This window comes from Taeniopygia guttata, chromosome 13 (assembly GCF_048771995.1).
Source record: "Taeniopygia guttata chromosome 13, bTaeGut7.mat, whole genome shotgun sequence".
Classification (NCBI taxonomy): Eukaryota; Metazoa; Chordata; class Aves; order Passeriformes; family Estrildidae; genus Taeniopygia; species Taeniopygia guttata.
Genome location: NC_133038.1, coordinates 11,497,891 through 11,518,099, shown reverse-complemented (window position 1 = coordinate 11,518,099; position 20,209 = coordinate 11,497,891). Strand labels below are relative to the sequence as shown.

Below are 20,209 nucleotides of genomic sequence, written 5' to 3'. Positions count from 1 at the left end.
ACTTCTTGTGTAACTGCAAGAGATTTTTAGCTGTGTGCTCTGGTAGAATTTAGACTCAGAAAATTTTGTTAGCAGAACTTGCTGCACAATCTAATGATGTTTTTTGTGTTATAACTGCTTTTTAACCTCACCAGTATGTTTTTTAAAGTCATTCTGTACATGGATAGCAATAATGAGGTTTACAAAAGCATCAGGCACCTTTTTAAATCTGCTTATATCCACTTGAAAGAATTTTTCTTGTTTTATTAACTCATTTGCTGAGCGCAGACCAGGGGACTGAATGATGGATGGTTAGTTATCAACTACAGCTGTGATAAGGACTTTCTGCTTTACCAATTCTTTGCATTGTCCATAATGACCTTTCTCTTCTGTCTCAGTCTTAAAATTATTCTTCTCTATACTGCTTGGGAGTTGCAAGCCAAAAATCTGTCCAAAAACTGTTAAATGGATACAGAGCTTTTGGCCCTGAAAACTTTGTTGGAAAAGAAACCCTGGTTTAGGATCAGAGATGATCATAAACATTGATATTCAGGAATTCAGTGACGAGAACACAGCTCCAATTTTCACACAGCTGCTAGTGAAATCATGGCTGGCATCCTCTGAAGTGGAAAATACTTACCTTTTCTGCAAATCTGGCTATCTTTTGAGGGATAGATTCTGACTTTGCAGCCATTAAACATTGTGTCAGACATTCATTACTCAGAGTTCACACTGTCCTTTAACTGCGGAAAGGGAACATTGCTCCAGCTGCTTCATTAATGTTTTCTTTGACTTCCACAAAGATGAGATGTTGATCAGGAACAAGCTGGTAAAGGCCCCAGTAGCCCAAAGCCACGCTTTTCTTGGTCTAAATTAGCAGAGTTCCTACAAATCAGGCCTGGTGAGGCAAGGTAGGGATCAATGTGCATCAATGGAAACCAAACCCTACCAAGCCCACGTTTTTACATTAATCTGTCTATTATTTTGTCATGTCCATGAAGTGTAGTTGAGCATTATGTGTAGCTACAAAAATACTTTATGTGCTCATGTTAAAGCTAATGTTTGTTGTAAAATTTCTATTTCCTGCCATATACATCACTACCTTGAAGAATGGTGTCCCTCAGCTTTCATGCCTGCCACAGCTCTCAGGCAGAAGAAAGATTAAACCAGATGTTGAGGGTTGTGGGGGTTTTGTACCCAAAAAAAAAAAAAAAATCAAAGCAAAACCCTGTCTGAAATTCCTTCGAGATTATTAAAATTAACGATTTCATCAAGAAAGAGATGAACTCTTATTTGATTATGTTTAATTGTGAAATAGTAGTTTTCTTTCTTAAATTTATGTGCCTACAGTAGGTCCTCATAATGAGGAGCAGTTTTCACTATTACCTCCACTGTCTTTTTCTCTGATTCAAAAGGTGTATTCACTTGAAAGATTCTTGGCTGAAGTCCATTTTACTGCTTTTATGAAGAATTTCATAAAAAAAGATAATTTCGTTTAGGAAAATGATCTTTCTATTGTAGTTTCACTATGTTTTATTATTGGTTTTAGATAACCATAAAAGATTTTCTTCTCTTAATTTTTTTTCTGGAATTTGTCATATCCTTGTAGTAAATTTGTTACATTAATACATATCACTACAATGGTGAGCCATCCTAGAATCTTACAAATCACCTCTTTGAAGCGTGCTTCTGCTGCTATGGGCAGTAATGGAACAGGATTTTTAAGTATGAGAGGTCTTTAAGTAACTTTCATTAATTCTATGGCAGCTGAATTATTTTTTCCTATGAGGCATTGCAGGGATCTGGTGCTAATCAGATGATACATGTGAGATCAGAGTGTAGCAAAGGTAGTGTGCTGGGGAGCCAACAGCAAATCACTGCTAAACAAATGCAACATCTTGGGACTGGTTTAGATCCTTAGGCTTGTACCACTTGAGGCTGATCAAATATGCATTATAAGGACGCTTGAAAAGAAATTAATTGTATCTGTTTACATTCAAATGTCCTTGGCTGAAGGAGGAGTTCAGCAAACACTTTATTGCTCCCTTGACAGCCCACAGAGAAAAGCTGTGCCCTGTGTTGGCTGCTGAGCAGGTTTTTGAGGGGAGGTATCTCCAGTCTTTGGGTGAGATGCCCGTAACAGCTGTGCTGCAAGTGCAAAACCCACTCAGACCATCTTCAAATGCCTTAAAGCAGTTGAATCAAATAAATTTATCAGCATCTGTGAAGTCATCCTGCCAGTTTGGATGGGCCTTTGGTCAGAGAGAGTGAGCCTATGGAAACTTGTCGTTTCAAGGCTTTTACCTCTCTTGTTGTATTTGACGTAGTTTGTAATCAGATGGAACATGACAGCAACAGCTTGACAAGCTGATAATACACTTCACTTGCAAAATTCATGTGCTAGGACTGTAAACACATTTTTATTTAAGCTATGTCATGTTTATGCATAGCACAAGGATTTTTTCTTCAGGGGATCTGCTATAAAAAGTCTGAGGATATCTGAGGAGCATTTTTAGATTTTAAAGTATGACTGATATTTTTACAACACATAAGAAAAAGTTTGACTTTGTCCAGTCACACTAATTTATTTGGACAGTCATTCAGATACAAAGCACAGGCTGAAAGAAGTTATCTTATTACTTGCTCCTTGAAGCATGTGTGCCCCATTTTCCAGACATTAGGGTGTTTCGTAAGCTGTTATTATTTATCATATTGATGAAAAATAGAAGAAGATAGAAAGAAAATCAGGCTTTTCAGGTCTTAGAGTCCAAGAGAGAATTTCATTAGAAAAGTCATTGGTGGTGTAAAAAAGGTTCTTGATCACTAAGAAAGTCCTGCAGTAGCTTCTAGGGATGATTTGAGGAAAAATAAAGGAGCTTTTGTTAATGTGACATCAGAACAAACACAGAACCCCCATGTCAGGGGGCCATGCTGGACTGACTTGTGACTGTGAATCTGTCACCTGATGAGGCTGTTCTTCCACGCTGTGAAACCAAATAGTGTTTTTTTTTCCTCTGAGTCAAATCTTGTTGCCTCTAGACATTTTGACTCATTTTTACTTGAGTAAAATTCTGCCTAAAAATGTTCGAGCAGTGACAAAGATGTGAGAATCCCCATGTATGCTCTGCATCTGGCATGTGAACACAGGAGGTGGGTGTTCAAACACTTTCTTTACCATCCTCTTCCAGAAAAGCCCGTGTGGGTTTTCATAGGGATTCATCTCCGTGGAGTCAGTGGTAGGAGGCAAGGAGCAGGGATTCAGACTGCATTATCCTCATTCAAAATAGAAGAAAGCATAATAAATTAATAGAATCTGGGTCCTTCCAGTCTTTCCTTCCATTTTGAAGATTCTTTCTGTAGGAGTCATGTCTGAGAACACTGACTATTATTATCTACAAATACATACTTGTATCAGCCTTTTGGGTCCTCTACAGCTGTATGTGTACATGTGTCTCCCTAGAGAAGACCACAAGCCTTTGTTTCCAGGATCATTTCCAAAAAAGTCTGAGGGCTGAATGCACTGGAATGACTTTTCCTCTCTCCTTTTTTCTATTTGGGAGAGAAAGAGAAGTTGAAAACTAAGATTTTCAAGTTATTCATATGCTTGTTTGAAAGCTATCTCTAAAACTATTTTAATAAATGAAATATTTTAAACAGCCTGAAGTTCTAACAAGTCTTTCTTAGATCTAGATGTTTATTTATCCAGTTAAACCTCTAGTTTAAAGAGTCATACTTTTACTCTCAATCTCTGGTTTATCTGCCATTTTATCTGGGAGGAAATGTGCTTTATTTTGTTTCTACCTTGTATGAGTCAACGTTGTGGTACAAACCCTTAACGATTGTTCATCTGATGCAGTTAATTGCCTTACTGAATATACATGGGACAGAGTGAACTATCTTTTCTGAATGTCAAATCAGATTTGTGAAACATTCCTGTTATTTTTGTCCCTGGAAAACACTGGACAGAAAATCACATCTATTAAAACTGCATTCATTACCAAATCCAAGTAAACGAAGGTTTTGAATGAATAGCAGCTAATCAAGCAATGTGTCATAAAAAGCAGTAACTAAAGAAAACCAAAGTAAAACATTCACTTGCATTATTGAACATTTTTAGCTTTATTATTATAATAGAATTACAGTCTGACATAAAATAAAGAGCTTTTGCTAAACTCTGTAAAGCAATACATGCTTCTGCCATAAACAACCTCTATTAGATTTAGGTTTTATTGCCACATCACTGCACTGAGGTGCAATAAACATTCAATGTCATCTTTTTAAAATTATCTCAGGAGTAAACAGAAACTGTCCTCTATAAGAGTGTATCATTGTTTTCAAGGAAGACTTACTATTATTACATGGTTTAGCAAAGCATTGTAAAAAAGCTACATAGAGAATACCTTGTCTTTGATAAACTGTGCAGTCAAGTTTATACAGTTTAATACTATTGGCATAGACTAACTAAGAGGTGATATAATGCAATCATTGCATAGCAAAAAGCAGACTAGGTAAGTAATATTCACATCTAATGTGCAAAATGCAGACCAAAAGGTAGCTATGAATTGCTAGAAAGATAAAATGCCCTAAATGAACACACTAGTTTAACGCCAAAAATAACAAGATAAACAAGTACACAGAAGTTAAAGAGCCATAGTTTATTTTTTTCTATACATGTATCTACACATGATACCAGAGATGAAACATCCCCTTTTAAATAAGATCCAATCAGTAACTTATCAAGTTCAGACAGGACTAAATGTTAGACAATGAAGAATTATTTTAAAAAAATAAATAAAACATTAAGTATTTCCTTTTGTAGATAGCGAATGTCAACTTTTTGATTTATTAAGAGTTTAGAAATCACTGCCTATTAAACTTGACTCTCAGTAACTGTTTCTCTAGAGACTCATGTAGCACTGTTTCAAAATCCATTCGATAGCATAAATTACATTTTTAGTTGATTCTTGCAAATATCCACCATTCTTCCAGTCTCTTTGAAAAAACTTTATCTGAAAGTTTATTTCTAAGAGTTAGCAGTAATGATACTGACTAGAATTTTTTTAAAGGGAGCACAATACCTGCAAAATGGACATCTTGTATTTAAAGCCCTTACATATTGTTCCTACAAATATATTGCTACAGTAAAAATGAAATGTAGTAATTTTACTCAATAAAATCTATTTTTCTGTACATTCTTTTATGTATGACTTCTTTGTATTTAATGCTACATATATTACATCGCTTATTGTAACAGTTATGTTTCAGCAAATATAGCAATAATATACAGATGAACTTCTGTCTTAACAAATATTTCACCATTTTTACCTACCAAATATAATCCCATTCTTTAGTGTTTATGCATGACCTGAGCAGACCAGTCATTAATCTAATAGTATACATTGGATGACATTGTCAAATTGCAAGCTGCTGTACACTTAACCACTTTACAAATGGAATAAATTCCAAGCACTTTCTGCTTATTTATTTTTGTAAGCTTTCCACTGATTTTTTTTTCCACTTTTTCCACTGATTTATTTTTTTCCTTTAAGTCAGGCTCTAAATATGTTTTGTTGAGCATTTAGTAACATATTAAGAGCTAAGAGGTGAATCCTACACAATGTTTTAAGAACACAACTTTAAAAAAGTAAAAAAATGTACAATCTCATGCTGCATATTTACAGATATTATTTAAATACTATATTTTATCTTTCTGCTATTCATAAATCTCAGTCTAAAGCTTCTTTTAATGTATCATTTTATAAAAGAATACATTCAACTTATCTAGAGCTTGCAAAAATTTTGTTTTTTTGTTTTAACTCTCTAAAACATAGTGATGAGTAAAAGCTACTGTTAAAGCATCCTGGAATTGTTTGTATTACACAGGTGATAGTAGAAATTTGGGATCTGCACTTGGTTGTGCAACTGGTTTTAAATCTAGTCTAGTGACAATGCTTGGAACAAGCTTGCAGTAAGAGAGCAGATTAAAGCATTTGTTACCATTAGATCTTATGTGCTATACAGTGACAAACTGTACCTAGAGTGAGTAGATTTCCTTTCTCATTAAAGACTATTTAATATTATAAGTCAGGTAGTTTGGAACATAGAAGAGAAAAGGGATTAGGAAAATAACATATCGTATGGGATTCAGCAAATGGAAAGATTTACATCCTTGAAAAGATTATAAACAGTGGCTGAAAAAATGATACAGTCTAGGATGTGCATCAGGAATGTCATAAAGAATATTTCCCCCATCCCTACTATCTTCTGAATAAAAATATCTTTTTCATGTACATATACACTATCTTTTGGGGATATTCAGTACTAAGCTTGCTACAAATGTTTTTTTTTTCCCCACCCTCCCATTAGTCTACAACTCTTTTCCATTTCCAAAAATCACATTTCCAAAGTATATAGTTTATAATGTTCTCTTGCTCACACAGGTTTTTTTTTTAATATACAGATATATTTTACCTTTTCCTAACTAAAGAAACCTTTCTTTTCTTTAAGACAGAGGCAATGAAGCAAATGGGAATTACTGTATGTGAAAAAGGGAAGCAATTCCCAGAGCAAAAGACAAAACAGAACTATATGAATAAATGAGGTTATTGATGTGGAGTTTGAACCTTCAGCTGGGGCTCCCTGTTTAAGTAGGTAGCCCAGTAGACTAAATTAAAGATTCCAAAAAGCAGGGGGAAGGCTATTCTCGATAGCCGATCAATTTTACTGACGCTGTTAAAAGTTTTCTTGGGCTCTGCAGGTTTTGTTTCTGGCTTCACTTCTTTGGGCTCAATTGTTGCACTTTTAGCAATGGTTGCCAGCCCAGGGTCCCTTGCAATATTAGGGGTGTAGCTTGTAGCTGCAGCTGTGTATGTGTTGTTTTTCTTGATGAGAGGATCTTTCACTTTCTTTGGCTGAAGAAAGAAGAAAATATTTAATTCTCAGTACCTTCTCAACAGATGAAATTATGAAAAAGCACTGTAACATTTTGCAATTAATCAAATTCATAGCACAAAGTGTAATAAGCTGTAAGAGAGCTGGGTATATAAGTCATGCAAAATATTTAGGTGACAATAAAGACAAAATCATCCATTTGTATTACTTGTATTAGATAAACCAAAGTAGGTGATAGATAAAAATGGGACCTGATAGCCAGGCTCACTGGCAAAATCACTTTTAATGATAATCAGCAGTGACAAACCACTCATAGTTCATTATTCCCACAAACAACTGTTTCCCTTCATCGGGATAAAAACTTACAAGATGCCAAATTCTTAATTTAGCCTTTCCAACATCAGGACAAATATTGTGATATGAAGAGTTTTTACATAATTTATATGCAAAATTACACACTAAATTATCATGTAACCATGCACTAAAGGAGTGGTTTGCTCAATAAGATGCAAAGCTGTCAGTATTCTGCTCACTAATGGTTTACACCAGAGTCACATGAATTATGGATTAAGAACTTAACGTACTTGTTTGAATCTTAAAATTGGATCATAATGGCTGAAATGCCATTCTATATGCAAAGACTTTAATGTCTGTATGACTTTTTCATCCACCTACTTATATTGCTAAAGCAAGAATATACTGAATATCTTTTAGGGGAGGAGGACTTGAGCTTATTTAAACTTGTTTTATCCCTAGGTCCTTATGTTTTCTAGTATTCTATTTTTGGTATCTAGCTGTAGGACAAAAATTAAATTTTGATGTCTGGGCATACCAGTTAGAATTCAATTGTCCAGTTTCTGGCTGACCAAACCTGTTCTTCAGGCACTGCCCAAGGATACAGACAGAAGGGAGATGCAGTGGGTCATTAAGAAGGTGTAAGGGTTCTTCCACTAATGAGAAAAAAAAACCTTGACAGCAAAACATATAGAAAAAACCAATTCCAACAGCTAAACAAAATCTTCAGGCAGTATTTGCCACGAACAGAAAAGGCAAATGTTGTCCATTTTATCCTCCTGGGAGGGGAAGATATGGTTGAAGAGAAAATATCAGTGGAATTTGATCTCTTATGTCATTTCTCAAGACACCAAATACAATTCTCTGCTTTCAAGAAGCAGCTGTCCCAGGGAGGCAATACTTTTTATGTGGTCACAGTACTTCTAATGACAAATCAGCTATAGGTTAATGGCTACTTTGACCCCCTAATAATGGATTTTTGATTAAAAAATTCTTGTTCAAAAGGTGAACATTTCAGGGAGTGGACAGACTCGTGCTGGACACATGGGAACAGGAAATGAAGCTGCAAAAGCCTGAGGGCAAGTGGGGAGAGGCTTGTGGAGGAACAGCTTTGGAGCCCCATGTTGGAAGGAAATGTAGGCTCAAATGTTAAATTATGCTACTTAGTAAGGAAAGGGATTCACCTAATGACTCTGATGTAGATGTTCTTTAATTCATGGCAATAAAGTTCTTAGCTTCAGGCCAAGAAAAAGCTTCAAATCTTCAGAACAAACAGGTTGAAAACATACTCCAACAAAAAAAGCCATGTCAGGTTTTGTTTTGTTTGTTTTGGGGTTTTTTTGTTGGTTTGGTTTTTGGGTTTTTTTTTTTTTTGTTGTTTTGGCTGTCCATTTTTCCCCTGTCAGGTAGGGAGGCTGCTAACGTGGTTGCTGAGTGTAAAGGCTCTTTGCTGCTCATTCAGATATTCTGGTGAGCAGCAATAAATCCAACAGACAAAGAGCAGCTTCACTGAAGTCTCAGGGGAAACCCTTTCAATAGATTTAAATGTCACTAGAAATCTGATCCACAGAAAAACCTGACACCAGCCTGGGTCTTAATATTTCATGTAAAATTCAGCTTCATGAACAAGCAATATGACAGCTAATTAGAGCTCTAAATTTGATTAAGCTGTGATACTCTATCATTGTGAGCTTGCCTTGCTTGCTTTTCCTCACTGCAGAAAACTCACAGGTACCAGCAAATAACACATAAAGCCCCTTACCTGCTAACAAGCACAAAGCCATAAATCTTCCAATGTCTTAAGCAATGTTTATTGTGGTGGGTATTGTGTAGGGTTTTGTTTTTTTTAGAATGTAATTTTCTTGGTAACAAATGGAAAAAGCTCATTACAGTATCTCCATTACAAGGGAGGATAAATTAGCAAGGCAATATTTAATATTTAAGGATACAGTTCTATCAATGCAGTTCATTTTTATAACAAATGTCATGAAAACACCAAAGAAATAAAAAAAATTATTTTCAGTGAATGTATCATCAATAACTGAAAACTCAACATTCAGCAGCAGTTGTGTAGCTCATTACTGTAAATTTCTTTTGATACTTCACTCATTTGTTCTACAATACTTTTGTAGTAGTTGCGATTGTATAAATGCCCTAATTTAATTTTTAGGTTTTTTCACTGACATGGCAACTCATAGGAAACAGGAAACTTCTCTTTCATCCTCTAAATATGCTCAGCAATTTCTTGATGCACCTGTGGTTTATGGACCAGGTCTGATCCCAGACCGAGAGGAATCAGAGTTTTCTCTAGTTCATTCATGGTGGTACAGATCAGGATTGCACACTCCCAGCACATCTCTCAGTTCTTCCTTCTAAACAAACACATTTTTTGTATAGCTAAGAAAGGAAAAAAAGAACTCCTGTGATGATTTATTTGGTCGTGATGATAGAAGGAAGTTTCATGCTGGGGAGCACTATACCTTGGGAACTGTCAAATACTGCAGACACAAAATTTTTTTTCCTACATTTACACTGAGGCATACAAACTTTCTCTTGTTCAAACAGAAAAAACTAATTGCCTTCCTTTATAATAATACACATTCATCTTTGTTTCTGCTCAATTCCTGAAGTCAAAATCTCAGTAGAATATTTCATTATTAATAGCATAAAGTACCACCCAGTATGTCAGAGGTAGTATTTAGGTATTAAATGCCTAAGTAATCATGGCATAGAAATGTTGTATGTGGACACAGGAGTAAACTCTTCTGGAGTGTTACATTGTGCTCAGGCCATATTTTCCCCCCATTCCCCGGGACCCCTGTGACTCTGATCAAGATCTGCCTGGTCTCCTCCTTCCAGCCCCAACAGGGTTGGTGGAGAGCCAAAAGACCCCTTTCTGTCCAAAGCCTAGATAAGGAGATGTCCCTTCCTGTTTGCCCTCTTTGCCCTGCTCTTCCCCTGGACATCATAGAATAAAGAGCTGGAAAACCTCATCGGGGTGAGAGCCTCTTTTGGAAATCTTTGCCCATCTCCTGATGTTCCTCCCCTTAAGGTCTCGGATCTCTGGGCTAGCCCGATAATTTAGGGGCTGAGAGGGGAGAAACATCACTGGAGTGACGTTTGTACATAATAAGGATTTTCAGTATGCTAAACCTCATCCCATAGAGTGAGCAGGCGTGGCAGAGTGTGATCTTTTGGGGTGGCCGTGGGGTGGTGTTACCTTTTCTGGAACGACGCTCTTGCCGTCCCACGCGTAGCCTCTCTTGGTGAAGTAGTTGACGGTGGCGAACTCGATGAGCGCCGAGAAGACGAAGGCGTAGCACACGGCGATGAACCAGTCCATGGCCGTGGCATAGGCCACCTTGGGCAGCGAGTTCCTCGCGCTGATGCTCAGGGTGGTCATGGTCAGCACAGTCGTCACCCCTGCAAAGCAGAGTTTGTGTCTTCAGGCTCTTTTCTGTACTTCATGTCCCAGCTGCTGCAGGTGGTAAAGCCTTTTCTACACCCCTGGTTCTTACAAACTTCCCTGCCTGAGTTTGGTTGCTAAATGATGATATCATGTTTCCACTTCTGTGGAAGCTGCAGGATTTTCAAAACATTTTTTTATGCTCTCATTCTTTGCTGTTGTTAGAATAATATTTTTAAAGTTGGAATGGACATATTATTTGTGAACTACTTTACTCTTCCTGGTATTTGAAGGGTTTTGTTGCTGTTCTGTATTCATGCCCTGCAAATTGTACTAGAGATGTAATGATTTAACATCTTTAGTACTTTCTTGCAGCAGTTGAGATACTTAGAAAACTAAAAAAAAATTGTTTCAGCTTATTTAGGATATTATACTTCAAAGATGTATTCAAAGGCACCAAGCTTTGTGTTATTTCATTTTTTTTTTTGAATCAGTGGTTTTACAGATTTCTGTCCTTTATTCACTGGCACCCTGAACATAGCAAAGATTTTATGTAAGAATGACAATGTAATTTGCATTTCTGACATCAGAGCTTCTCACTGCTGAACCTTTCCTCTCACCTGGCCCCAGAGAGCAAGCAGGGCTGTACTGAATTCACTCTGCTTGCAGCTGCTTGGAAAACTGAATCTCTGAGTGCACGCAAGGCATTGACATCAAATCACACGTCCACAAGTTACCTTGACAACTGCACTGTCATGTCTTGAATGTGTCTGGCGAGTTCATCTTCGCTGCACTGAGTGTTAGTGGAAATGAACAGTGCTCTAAAATAGGTCAATTAATGAACAACATATTTACGAGGTAGTGTGAAGAGCTTGAATTATTAGTGCCTAATGAGGAAGCAATTTCGCTTTCTTGAGATGCAACCAAATGTGTTCTTTGACTTATTGCTAGTGACCTTATGTTTCTCTTACACAGTAGTAGAACGAAGATTTAAGAAATTTTATTTTCTGTGGTACTAAGTGGGCTAAAAGATCAATGTTGTGTTTCCATGTGTATATGCATTCATGCAAGGTGTTCTGAAACTTTGTTTCACAGCCATTTTGAAATGAAAATCTTGATACATAATGATGGAGTAAACCCAAGAGTATTTACTAAATAACTGTATTCTAAAAGGAAAACTGAGGAATCTGTGGGTTCTTGAGCCTGTGAAGACAGCAGTTTGAAAATTGTGCAGGATTATATGTTATCCATTAAGACTAGGAAATTCTGCTCTCCATCTAATGACAGTGAAGTACAGCATTTAAAACTGATGATAAGACATTTCTTTTTAAATGGTATGTGCAAAAAGAGGTAAAATTATTACAATTTCAATGGATTTGACTATAAAATCCCCTAGTAAAGCAGTTCTCAGCAAAGCTGATGTTAAAAACTCAGAATTAATTTTAGTTGCTAATCTAAACAATATTATGTAAATCAAATTTAAGAAATTATACTGTAGTCTAAACCACTGTTCTGTAAATGCACATCTGTATATCAACAGAAAGCCACTGCTTGGTTCATGAGGTCTAAGGCTATGCAAGTTGTGATTGATTTCCAGAGAAATTGAGAAACTAAAGCACAGCTGTGAATGGTGCAAGAAAAGATCCATAAAAATAGCTCTTGTTCAACACGAGCTTCAGAGTCTGCATTTCTCAACAGTGACTCTCTGTCTTTGCCATGTTCAGAACAAATGAGTTAATTCTCTTTGGAAAAGCCAAAGGGCCCAAAGCATCCTGTCCTTGCAGTGCCCTGAGGCAGCAAAACGAGTGTCAAAGCCAGCTTGGCTGGGGATGCTTCCACCTCCTGCCAAAGGTGTTCAGCAGTCCCATCTGGGTATCACCAAGGACTAGGTCACATAGCAGAATCTCAGGGTCTAGCTTTCCTAAATGAAAATTTATTGCATTTTTTTTTTTCAAATATGTACTTGGGTTAATATCTCCAAAGAATATGAAAGAATATAAGAGTTTTAAGATAAGCATTTGCAAGCACAGGTTAAACTCTAGGGACCAGCTGGATATATATAAACTGTTTATAAACATATATATGTATAAACTGGAGGGTCTTTTAGATTGCCTTCTCACTGCATTCCTTGAGTGCATGTATTCACTGCTGTAAGCACAATAAATTATTGCTGAGCTAACAGTAGCCTGTAAAAGGGATTAAGGAGAAAAAATTAAAATAAGAATTTTCTAAGGGCCTAAACATGTCAAATGACACATATCCTCTGATTAAAGCCTTTTTGATAATCCCATGATTAACATTATTGCCATTGTCAAAGATGTTTTATTCATAATCTGATTGTTTTGGAATATTCAATTGGTAATGGATGGCTTGAGGTATTTGCAGGTCTCTTTTTACAGTCAGTTCCAAAGTCAGTTTAAAAGCTTTGGACCTATATATTCACAATGAAATTTGCTAGCTCTTGCGTGCTGCAGCATGTCCAGGCTCACACTGTTCTCCAATACCATGTTACAATAAATACATTTACCATAACATTTCTGAAACCCAATGGCCTCATGGTTGCCAGGAGGTTTATAGGTGTTGCTCACCAAATACAGTTCTTGCTGGAACAGATTCTCTGTTAAGCCAGAAGGACACCTGTGACAGTATCACTGTCATGATGCATGGCAGATAAGTCTGGATGACAAAGTAACCAATCTTCCTCTTCAAATGAAAATGGGTAGTCATAACAACATATTCTCCTAAAACCAAGAAAAAAAGAACATTAAAGCTTTTATAAATATACACATCAGAGGTCTTTGTAGGAAGTATTTTTCATTACATCCACTCCTATTATAAAATAGAAGTCCTCAAATCAAAATGGGTCAGGCCTGAAGAAAACACTTAATAAACCTGGTGGGTTTTTCTAATTTTTCCTTAATAATACAAAACTAGACATTTCTGGGAAATGTTAATTACATTTAAATATTTTCTCTGCTGAGTAGTGAATGAAAGTCTGCATTAACTGGTGGCTGTCTAAAGCTCTTGTAGAAGATCTTATTCCATTAGAAAATGCTAAGCCACCACAGCATCACCATGTAAACATAATCTAAAGACTAAATCAACACAGCCTCCCAAAAATGTTTCTGTTGGGCCAAGCTTAAGATGTAATTGCTGAGGTAACAGTGTTTGCATTACCTCTGTTGGTGCTTTACATACTCTGAAGTGTCCCTCTTCTGCTAATTTAGGACCTTAGTAAATCATTATTCTCTCCTGAAATAAATGATGACTACAAGAATAGCACACAGTATTTTCATTAGCTTTTGGAGCTTTTGGAGCAACAAAGTTGTACGAGCTGGGTACTCCAAATGCAATGAAAATTAATTGGTTTTTATATATAAATACATTTTATTTATACTTTCAATAATAAATATAAATATATATAATATTCTAGTATATTTACTTCATTCCATAAACCTTTCTTGCCAGCAGAGCAAATATTGCTCATTTTCAGATCATTTATATAATTTAAAATTGATTCTCCAAAGATTGAAAAACCTATTGGTTTTAATTTATATATATATTTTTTTAGTAGACTGATTCTTCTTATTATGCAATGAACATCTTAGGAATGAAACAAGTAGACACGTAACTGAGTGGAAACTTCTGTCTAGATTAGAGATGACATGTGAAATTACTGTAGTTCTATTTTAAAATGTAGGCAGATGGAAGGAGAAAACTGCTCTTGTACAGGAAAAGCTTAAACTTGATTGAAAAACTGTGTCTAGACATTGACTGCTTATGCACAGAGCATGTCAAATGCCCATTTCTGTAATGCAGAGTCCAGAAGAACATTCATTTGAGCAATCTTGTTCAATTTCTAACCCCAAGGAAAGCTTTTTTATAAGATATGACAATACTCTTTCTATATAAAAGACAGCAGCAAAGGGGGAAAAGAGAATAAATTTTAAATTTAATGGTAAAGGATATACAAGGAAATTTTTTTATTTCAAAAATAGGAATGGCTGTAGTATAGTGGGAATTATTACTTGAATTTTGCTCACCTTTCTTTAACTTTCACTGAAACAAACTCCTCCTCTGTACCAGAGATTATGATCTCACAAAAGGTGCCAGTCTTGGCTAGGAGAGCCAATAATTTAATTTTATCTACTTAAAATATGATGTGGGAACCTATTTTAATGCAATCAGATATAGAATGCGCACAACGGTATGTCAGAATTAATTCACTGATTGTGGATGGCAAGCTAAGAATACAGAGTGAACACACCACTGTACTCTGAAGCTTTATTTAGCTGCCTAAATTATCAAAGTATTTTTAACCTCTGGAAAATGAGAACAAGCTCCAAAGCATAAAGGCAATTAAAAAGACAGGGATTACTCTGGTCTGTTGAGCACTGCAGCAGGTCTGAGCTGGGAGCCAGATAAAGGCAACGCTGGGAGGAGTGAATTGGGCAAGGCAGACCTGCAATAATGCTCTGCAATAATGCTCTGCACTTCAGTTATAAGGCACAGCCAAGTTCTGAAGTTCCCACAGTACCAATGGACTGCACTTCTTGGGCAGCCACTTACTAAAAGATAGTAGATGCTTGATAAGGTGATTGAACTGGCTGCAGGACATGAAAGCACTCCAATTATTCACTGCATCTTCAGCTTTCCACATTTTCTGCCTTTCTTTAATTGAATAGCATCACCACATTTGTGACAGCTGCTGATCACTCATAACTTTCCAATTCCTCTGTGATTCTATTTTGGAAGCATTGCAATACAGTCATAAAATTCCCTACAATCTAAAATTTCAAATAGCTCTTGAGTAAAATATTGTCTGTATTCACAGTGTCAGATTGGTAGGCTTTCACAAGCTGTAGTTTATACATCTTATATTCTCTTATCTTTTCTTATCCAAGGAAGTTAGAAAGAAAGGTATTTCTTCTTGGCTAAATTGTAATTCCCAAACTCTTCTACAAATAACTGTGTTGTGCAGATAAATCTGGTTTCCATTTTATTTATTCCAATGTTTAAATTAATTTGTATATAATTCACAATATGAAGCATTTAAAAGTCATTAAAAAAACTGCATATATATATATTAATTTAATTTTTGAATAACTGTCCATGCTGGAATATTTCCAGAGGTCTGGAAGAGTTTGTACTTGTGTTCAGTGCTTCTTGTAGGTGCAGTTTTTAATAAACCCTTAATTCTACAATATTTTGCAATAAGTGCGTCAAATGAGCAGGTGGTATAAACTAACCTGTGCCCATAGAAAAGCACAGTTGATAATTCAGTAAAGTTACATTAAAGCTATGTCTCAGTGTTCTGTAAATTATATATTTGTAAAAACACAGATTTAAAAGCATGTGAAGTTAATGTGCATCACATCAGACATAAAGTTTGAGGTGGGGACTGAGTTTCTTCTTCATTTCTTCTTCTAGTACTGTAGGTAAAGAAGTAAGGCTTTCCTTGCCATTAATTTAAAACAAAGTATTTATCCTTTACTATTTATGGCATGTAACTCAGTCAAAAAAATTCTTAAGAACAACATCATCTTTGCATATTTACAGAGATGAGGAAAAAAATAAGTGTTTTGAATATAAATCCTGATGATTCTCAGTGTAAAGCAATGTTTTCAAGGTGGCAAAGTAATTCTATATAAATAGAAACCTGCACAAGCCCTTTAAGTATTTTTTTAAGGTGCTTACAAAAAGGATAATTTTAAAATCTTTCTGAGTCAATATGAATCAGTAGCTGTAAAAAAGGTATTATTAACCACTAATGATCCTCACCTTTAGTATGGAAAAAGCAAAGCATTTTTCTTTCCAAAGCAAATAATGAAGAATTTTCTTTTGAGACATTGAAATTGCAAGCAATAAATATGTTTCTTTCTCAACTCTGTATTCTTATCTATTGCAGCCTGAATTTCTGCAACACTTATCAGGTAGTAATTAAAGAGGATTGTAGATTTGCAAATGCAAAAAAGATTCTGAAATGGAATTGTTTTTAGTTTTGGTACCTGTTTCATTTAGTTCTTTGTACCGTTTTTCAGCATCTAGATAACAATATCTTCATCTCAGCATATTTTATGTATTAACCATACTGTATTTAACTTTATAGATAGCAATGGTAAAGAGTTTTCCTCAGGTAAAAAAAGGAGGCAGAATTCATATCTTTAAAATAGCAAGGTCAAAACAAACTGCTTATTCATGGAAATGCATGAAGAAATCTTAAACTTATGTTTCAGTTCTGTTTGAAAATTTCTTGTCTGCCCTTCTTAAGAGTTTATAGCATGCTCCTCACATTGCTATCTAATTACCCTAAACCATGTTTAGCATTTCTATTTGGTTTAGTTACGCTCCCTCGTGAGTCTTTTCTGATCATCCTGCTGCCCTTAGAGCAGCAAGCAGGGAGCAAAGGCAGCCTCACAGGCTGGCAGGGTCTCCCTGAGAGCACCAAGAGATCCGGGCAGTTCCCCTCAAATCCTATTGACTTTCCAGCAAAAGGCAGCTGGGGTGAATTATTGGCTGCAGAAAAGCCAGTGGCAACGTTTCAATCTGTGGAAGGTCAAGAGTTCTCCCCTTTTTACCTGCTTGTTGCACACCTCTGTGCTCAGCAGTGGGAGCAGCTGTGTTGATGCTGTTCTCATGCAAAGTTCCTGTTATTGCCATCCCACTTACTTTTATATCAACTGAACAGAAGCTTCCAAGCAGTAACCTAGAAACTTGTCTGTGAGAGCTTTTCTTGGCTTAATAGAGCATATGAATACATTTTAACAAGCTAAATAAAAAATTCAGACACAAATTCCAGTTCACCTTAAAGTGACTCACTTTCCCTTAAATGTTCATTGACTTTAACAGCAACACATTATGAAATTTGGTTTATGCAGTTAGAAGTGTACTTCTCTCTAAGTCACCATGTTGGCTGTACCCAACCCTAAACCCAGCCACTTCCCCTAAAGCAGTGCTGCTTTGGTCCTTTGACCAGTCAGTCTGGTCAGTAGAGCTCTTGTTCGTGCCCAGTGTTTAGTCTCTTACTGTATTTAGATCATCCAAATTATTAGAAAATAGACTTTAGAAAATTTACATCTTGAAACAAGCACTGCAAAGTTGAAAAAACAAGGGGCTGTAGCCAGCTTCAAGGTTACAGGTATGTCACACTATAAATGTCAGCTGTATTTCTGTATCTCATGAAAATTTTGGAGTTAAAGCTGGTACCAGCATTAAAGGAAGTCATGCTTGGATGTTTCAGATGGTTTTGAATTTGATGACAGTTTTTTTCATTCTCCAAATACTTCCTTGAGAAACTATGTACTTGCTTTTAGTGATTTCACTGCCTCCAGAAATATGATCTTTGAGGATTCGTATTGTTATGCTATTTTTATCAGCCTATATAGTAAGCAGATAATATGAGAAGAACATGAGGAATGCTTCTTTATTACATAAATTATTGTTTTTTCTGGGTAGATTTGACACTGTAGCAAGCTTTTTAATTGATCACATATCTTTACCACCAGTTGAAGTAGTAAAATAATCCTAGAATGTATTATCTTTTCAGAGTCTTGTTTTCCTAATCTGAAGTACATATATTATAATTTCTCCTCACTCTTATGTCTTTGTATTTTTTAATCCTGCTCTGAATTATGTCTCGACAGTTAAATATCACCTTCCAAAATATTTGTCACAGACCTGTACTGGACTGCACAATTCCAGAGTCCACAGTTTGTCCAAGCAGATCATACTGGTTCAGTCGAGAGCCATCTTCAGCCACAACCACTGACCTTGCTGGTTCCCGTGTCCACTCATACACAACCTCTGCTCTGGTATAAGCATCTAATTTAAAAGAAATACATTACATTTAAGCTTTGCACTTTCTGCTGCCTTATGACTTTATCAGAACAATATTTTGAGCAGTAGTTGAGTATTTAATTCTCTGTAATTATCTGTGGAAACCCACAACTATATTACTGGAATTTATCTATAGGAAGTACAATTGATTTTTACAAAATAGCTAAATATCTGCTGTAGGGCTGGATTTAGGTTGGTCCTCTATGGCATGAATATATTTCTCTCATATATTTCCTGCCTGTGTAAAGAAGTGAGAGTGTAATTTCATAAACATGCAAGAACTCCAATGCTTTTTCTGACTCCCAACTATTGTAAAGAAAGACGAGCCCCAGATTTTTCAATTTTCACAGTGTGATGCTGTCTGGGCCTCTGTAAGTCTTTCTCAGAGTGGTTTCAATGATCTTCTCATCCTCAGCCTGGCTACAGCTCCCATTTGGTCATGCCCCATCACATTGTCATGCTGTAAAATGGGCCTAGCAGACATTTCTGAGGCTGCCTAGGAGAAAGTGAGTTTAAGTCACAATTAGTCTATTTCTTGGTTTTTCCTTTGGTTATTTCTGAATAACCCACACACTCAAGACTTGAGTTTGGAACAAGGCAAAAGAAAAATAGTGTGGGCTCTCCAAGCCCAACAGTCTGATGTTTTACACAGAGAATTCAGTAGCATCTACACATGTCATTGAGGGGCTTTGTGCTGTTATTTATGTTCTTTCCAGAATATTTTTAATCCTAATTCCGTAGTAAAATTCTGCTGTCATTTTGTGCTGTTTGGAATCTGGCAGCTCTCACTTGGAGCAGTTGGGTGGGAGTTAATTGACTACACAGAGGCAGCTCATGTAATTTTTTACACCTAAAAAGTACCCAAAGGCATGAATGGGCATGAATGTGTGGCCAGAATCTGCATCAAGCTTGCACCCACCAAAGGCAGCTGCAGCTGGATGGGACATATTAGGGCATCCAAAATGACAGAAGGATTCTGCCTACAAGATGAGAATTTCCCTTTTTTCAGACTGACAAGAAGGAAGGGAAAGGGAGGAATCTGATTCACTTAACCTCGTTTGTGAGTTAGCAATTTTACCTTATCAGTGTAAGAGATAACAGCTAGTAATTGAAGAGTTGGTTGGGTAGAATGTGCTGGTAAATTAATTGCATGGCATTTGATTCTGCATCATTGAAACTGAAGGGTGCTTTTATCTTTGGGCTTCATATTCCCTAAGCATTGTAACATATCAACACAGCTTGGAATATGTTTTTGGAGGCAATGGCAAAAGCAAATCTACATCTTAATAATTCTGACTTTAAAAATAATAGCCAGAGTAAACACAGAAATTGACGTGCTAATCTAGTCACATAAAGACAGTAATAAAATTAATTTTCAAGCATTTGTTCTGGAGTATGAGAATAGCTTGGAAGAGAGAGGAGTGCTTTTCTGAGCTACTGAGAATGGCTGGATTGGTTTAGAGGGAAGGGGGTGCACTGGGAAGTGCTAGAATTGAGCTGCCAGATTTGGTGCTCAGTTCTGCTGCCCCCCTCAGCTTCCAACTCATGTTGCATAAGCAGCAATGCAGCCATCTGCTCCCATCACTGCTGCTTTCCAGAGTGGCCTCAGTTTTAAACTGACAATCAGATGTTTGTGGTAAGAGTTGAGGGGAGCATCTGCCTTTCTGATTTTGTTTTGCCAACATATGGCGTTTTGTTGTTCCAGAATTTCTTTAGCATTTGTTACATTGAATTTACACTGGAATAACCTCTAGTTTAAGCTGCTCTTTGGCAAATCACTTTAGCCTTGGAGCTGGGTCAAAC

At 36.4% G+C, this 20,209-nt stretch overlaps 1 protein-coding gene across 3 annotated transcripts in view; it reads right to left on the bottom strand.

Moving 5' to 3' along the window:
- Positions 1–4,074: 4,074 nt before the first annotated feature.
- GABRA1 (gamma-aminobutyric acid type A receptor subunit alpha1) overlaps positions 4,075–20,209 on the bottom strand; it is a 41,808-nt gene continuing 25,673 nt past the window's right edge. For all 3 annotated transcript variants that reach the window (XM_012575906.5, XM_030284103.4, XM_002193396.6), the window contains exons 7-10: positions 18,248–18,391; positions 13,159–13,311; positions 10,385–10,587; positions 4,075–6,890 (exon numbers count right to left, since the gene is read on the bottom strand). In XM_012575906.5, coding sequence (XP_012431360.1) covers positions 6,582–6,890; positions 10,385–10,587; positions 13,159–13,311; positions 18,248–18,391 — 809 coding nt within the window. In that variant the 3' untranslated portion in view covers positions 4,075–6,581. The remainder of the gene's footprint in view (positions 6,891–10,384; positions 10,588–13,158; positions 13,312–18,247; positions 18,392–20,209) is intronic.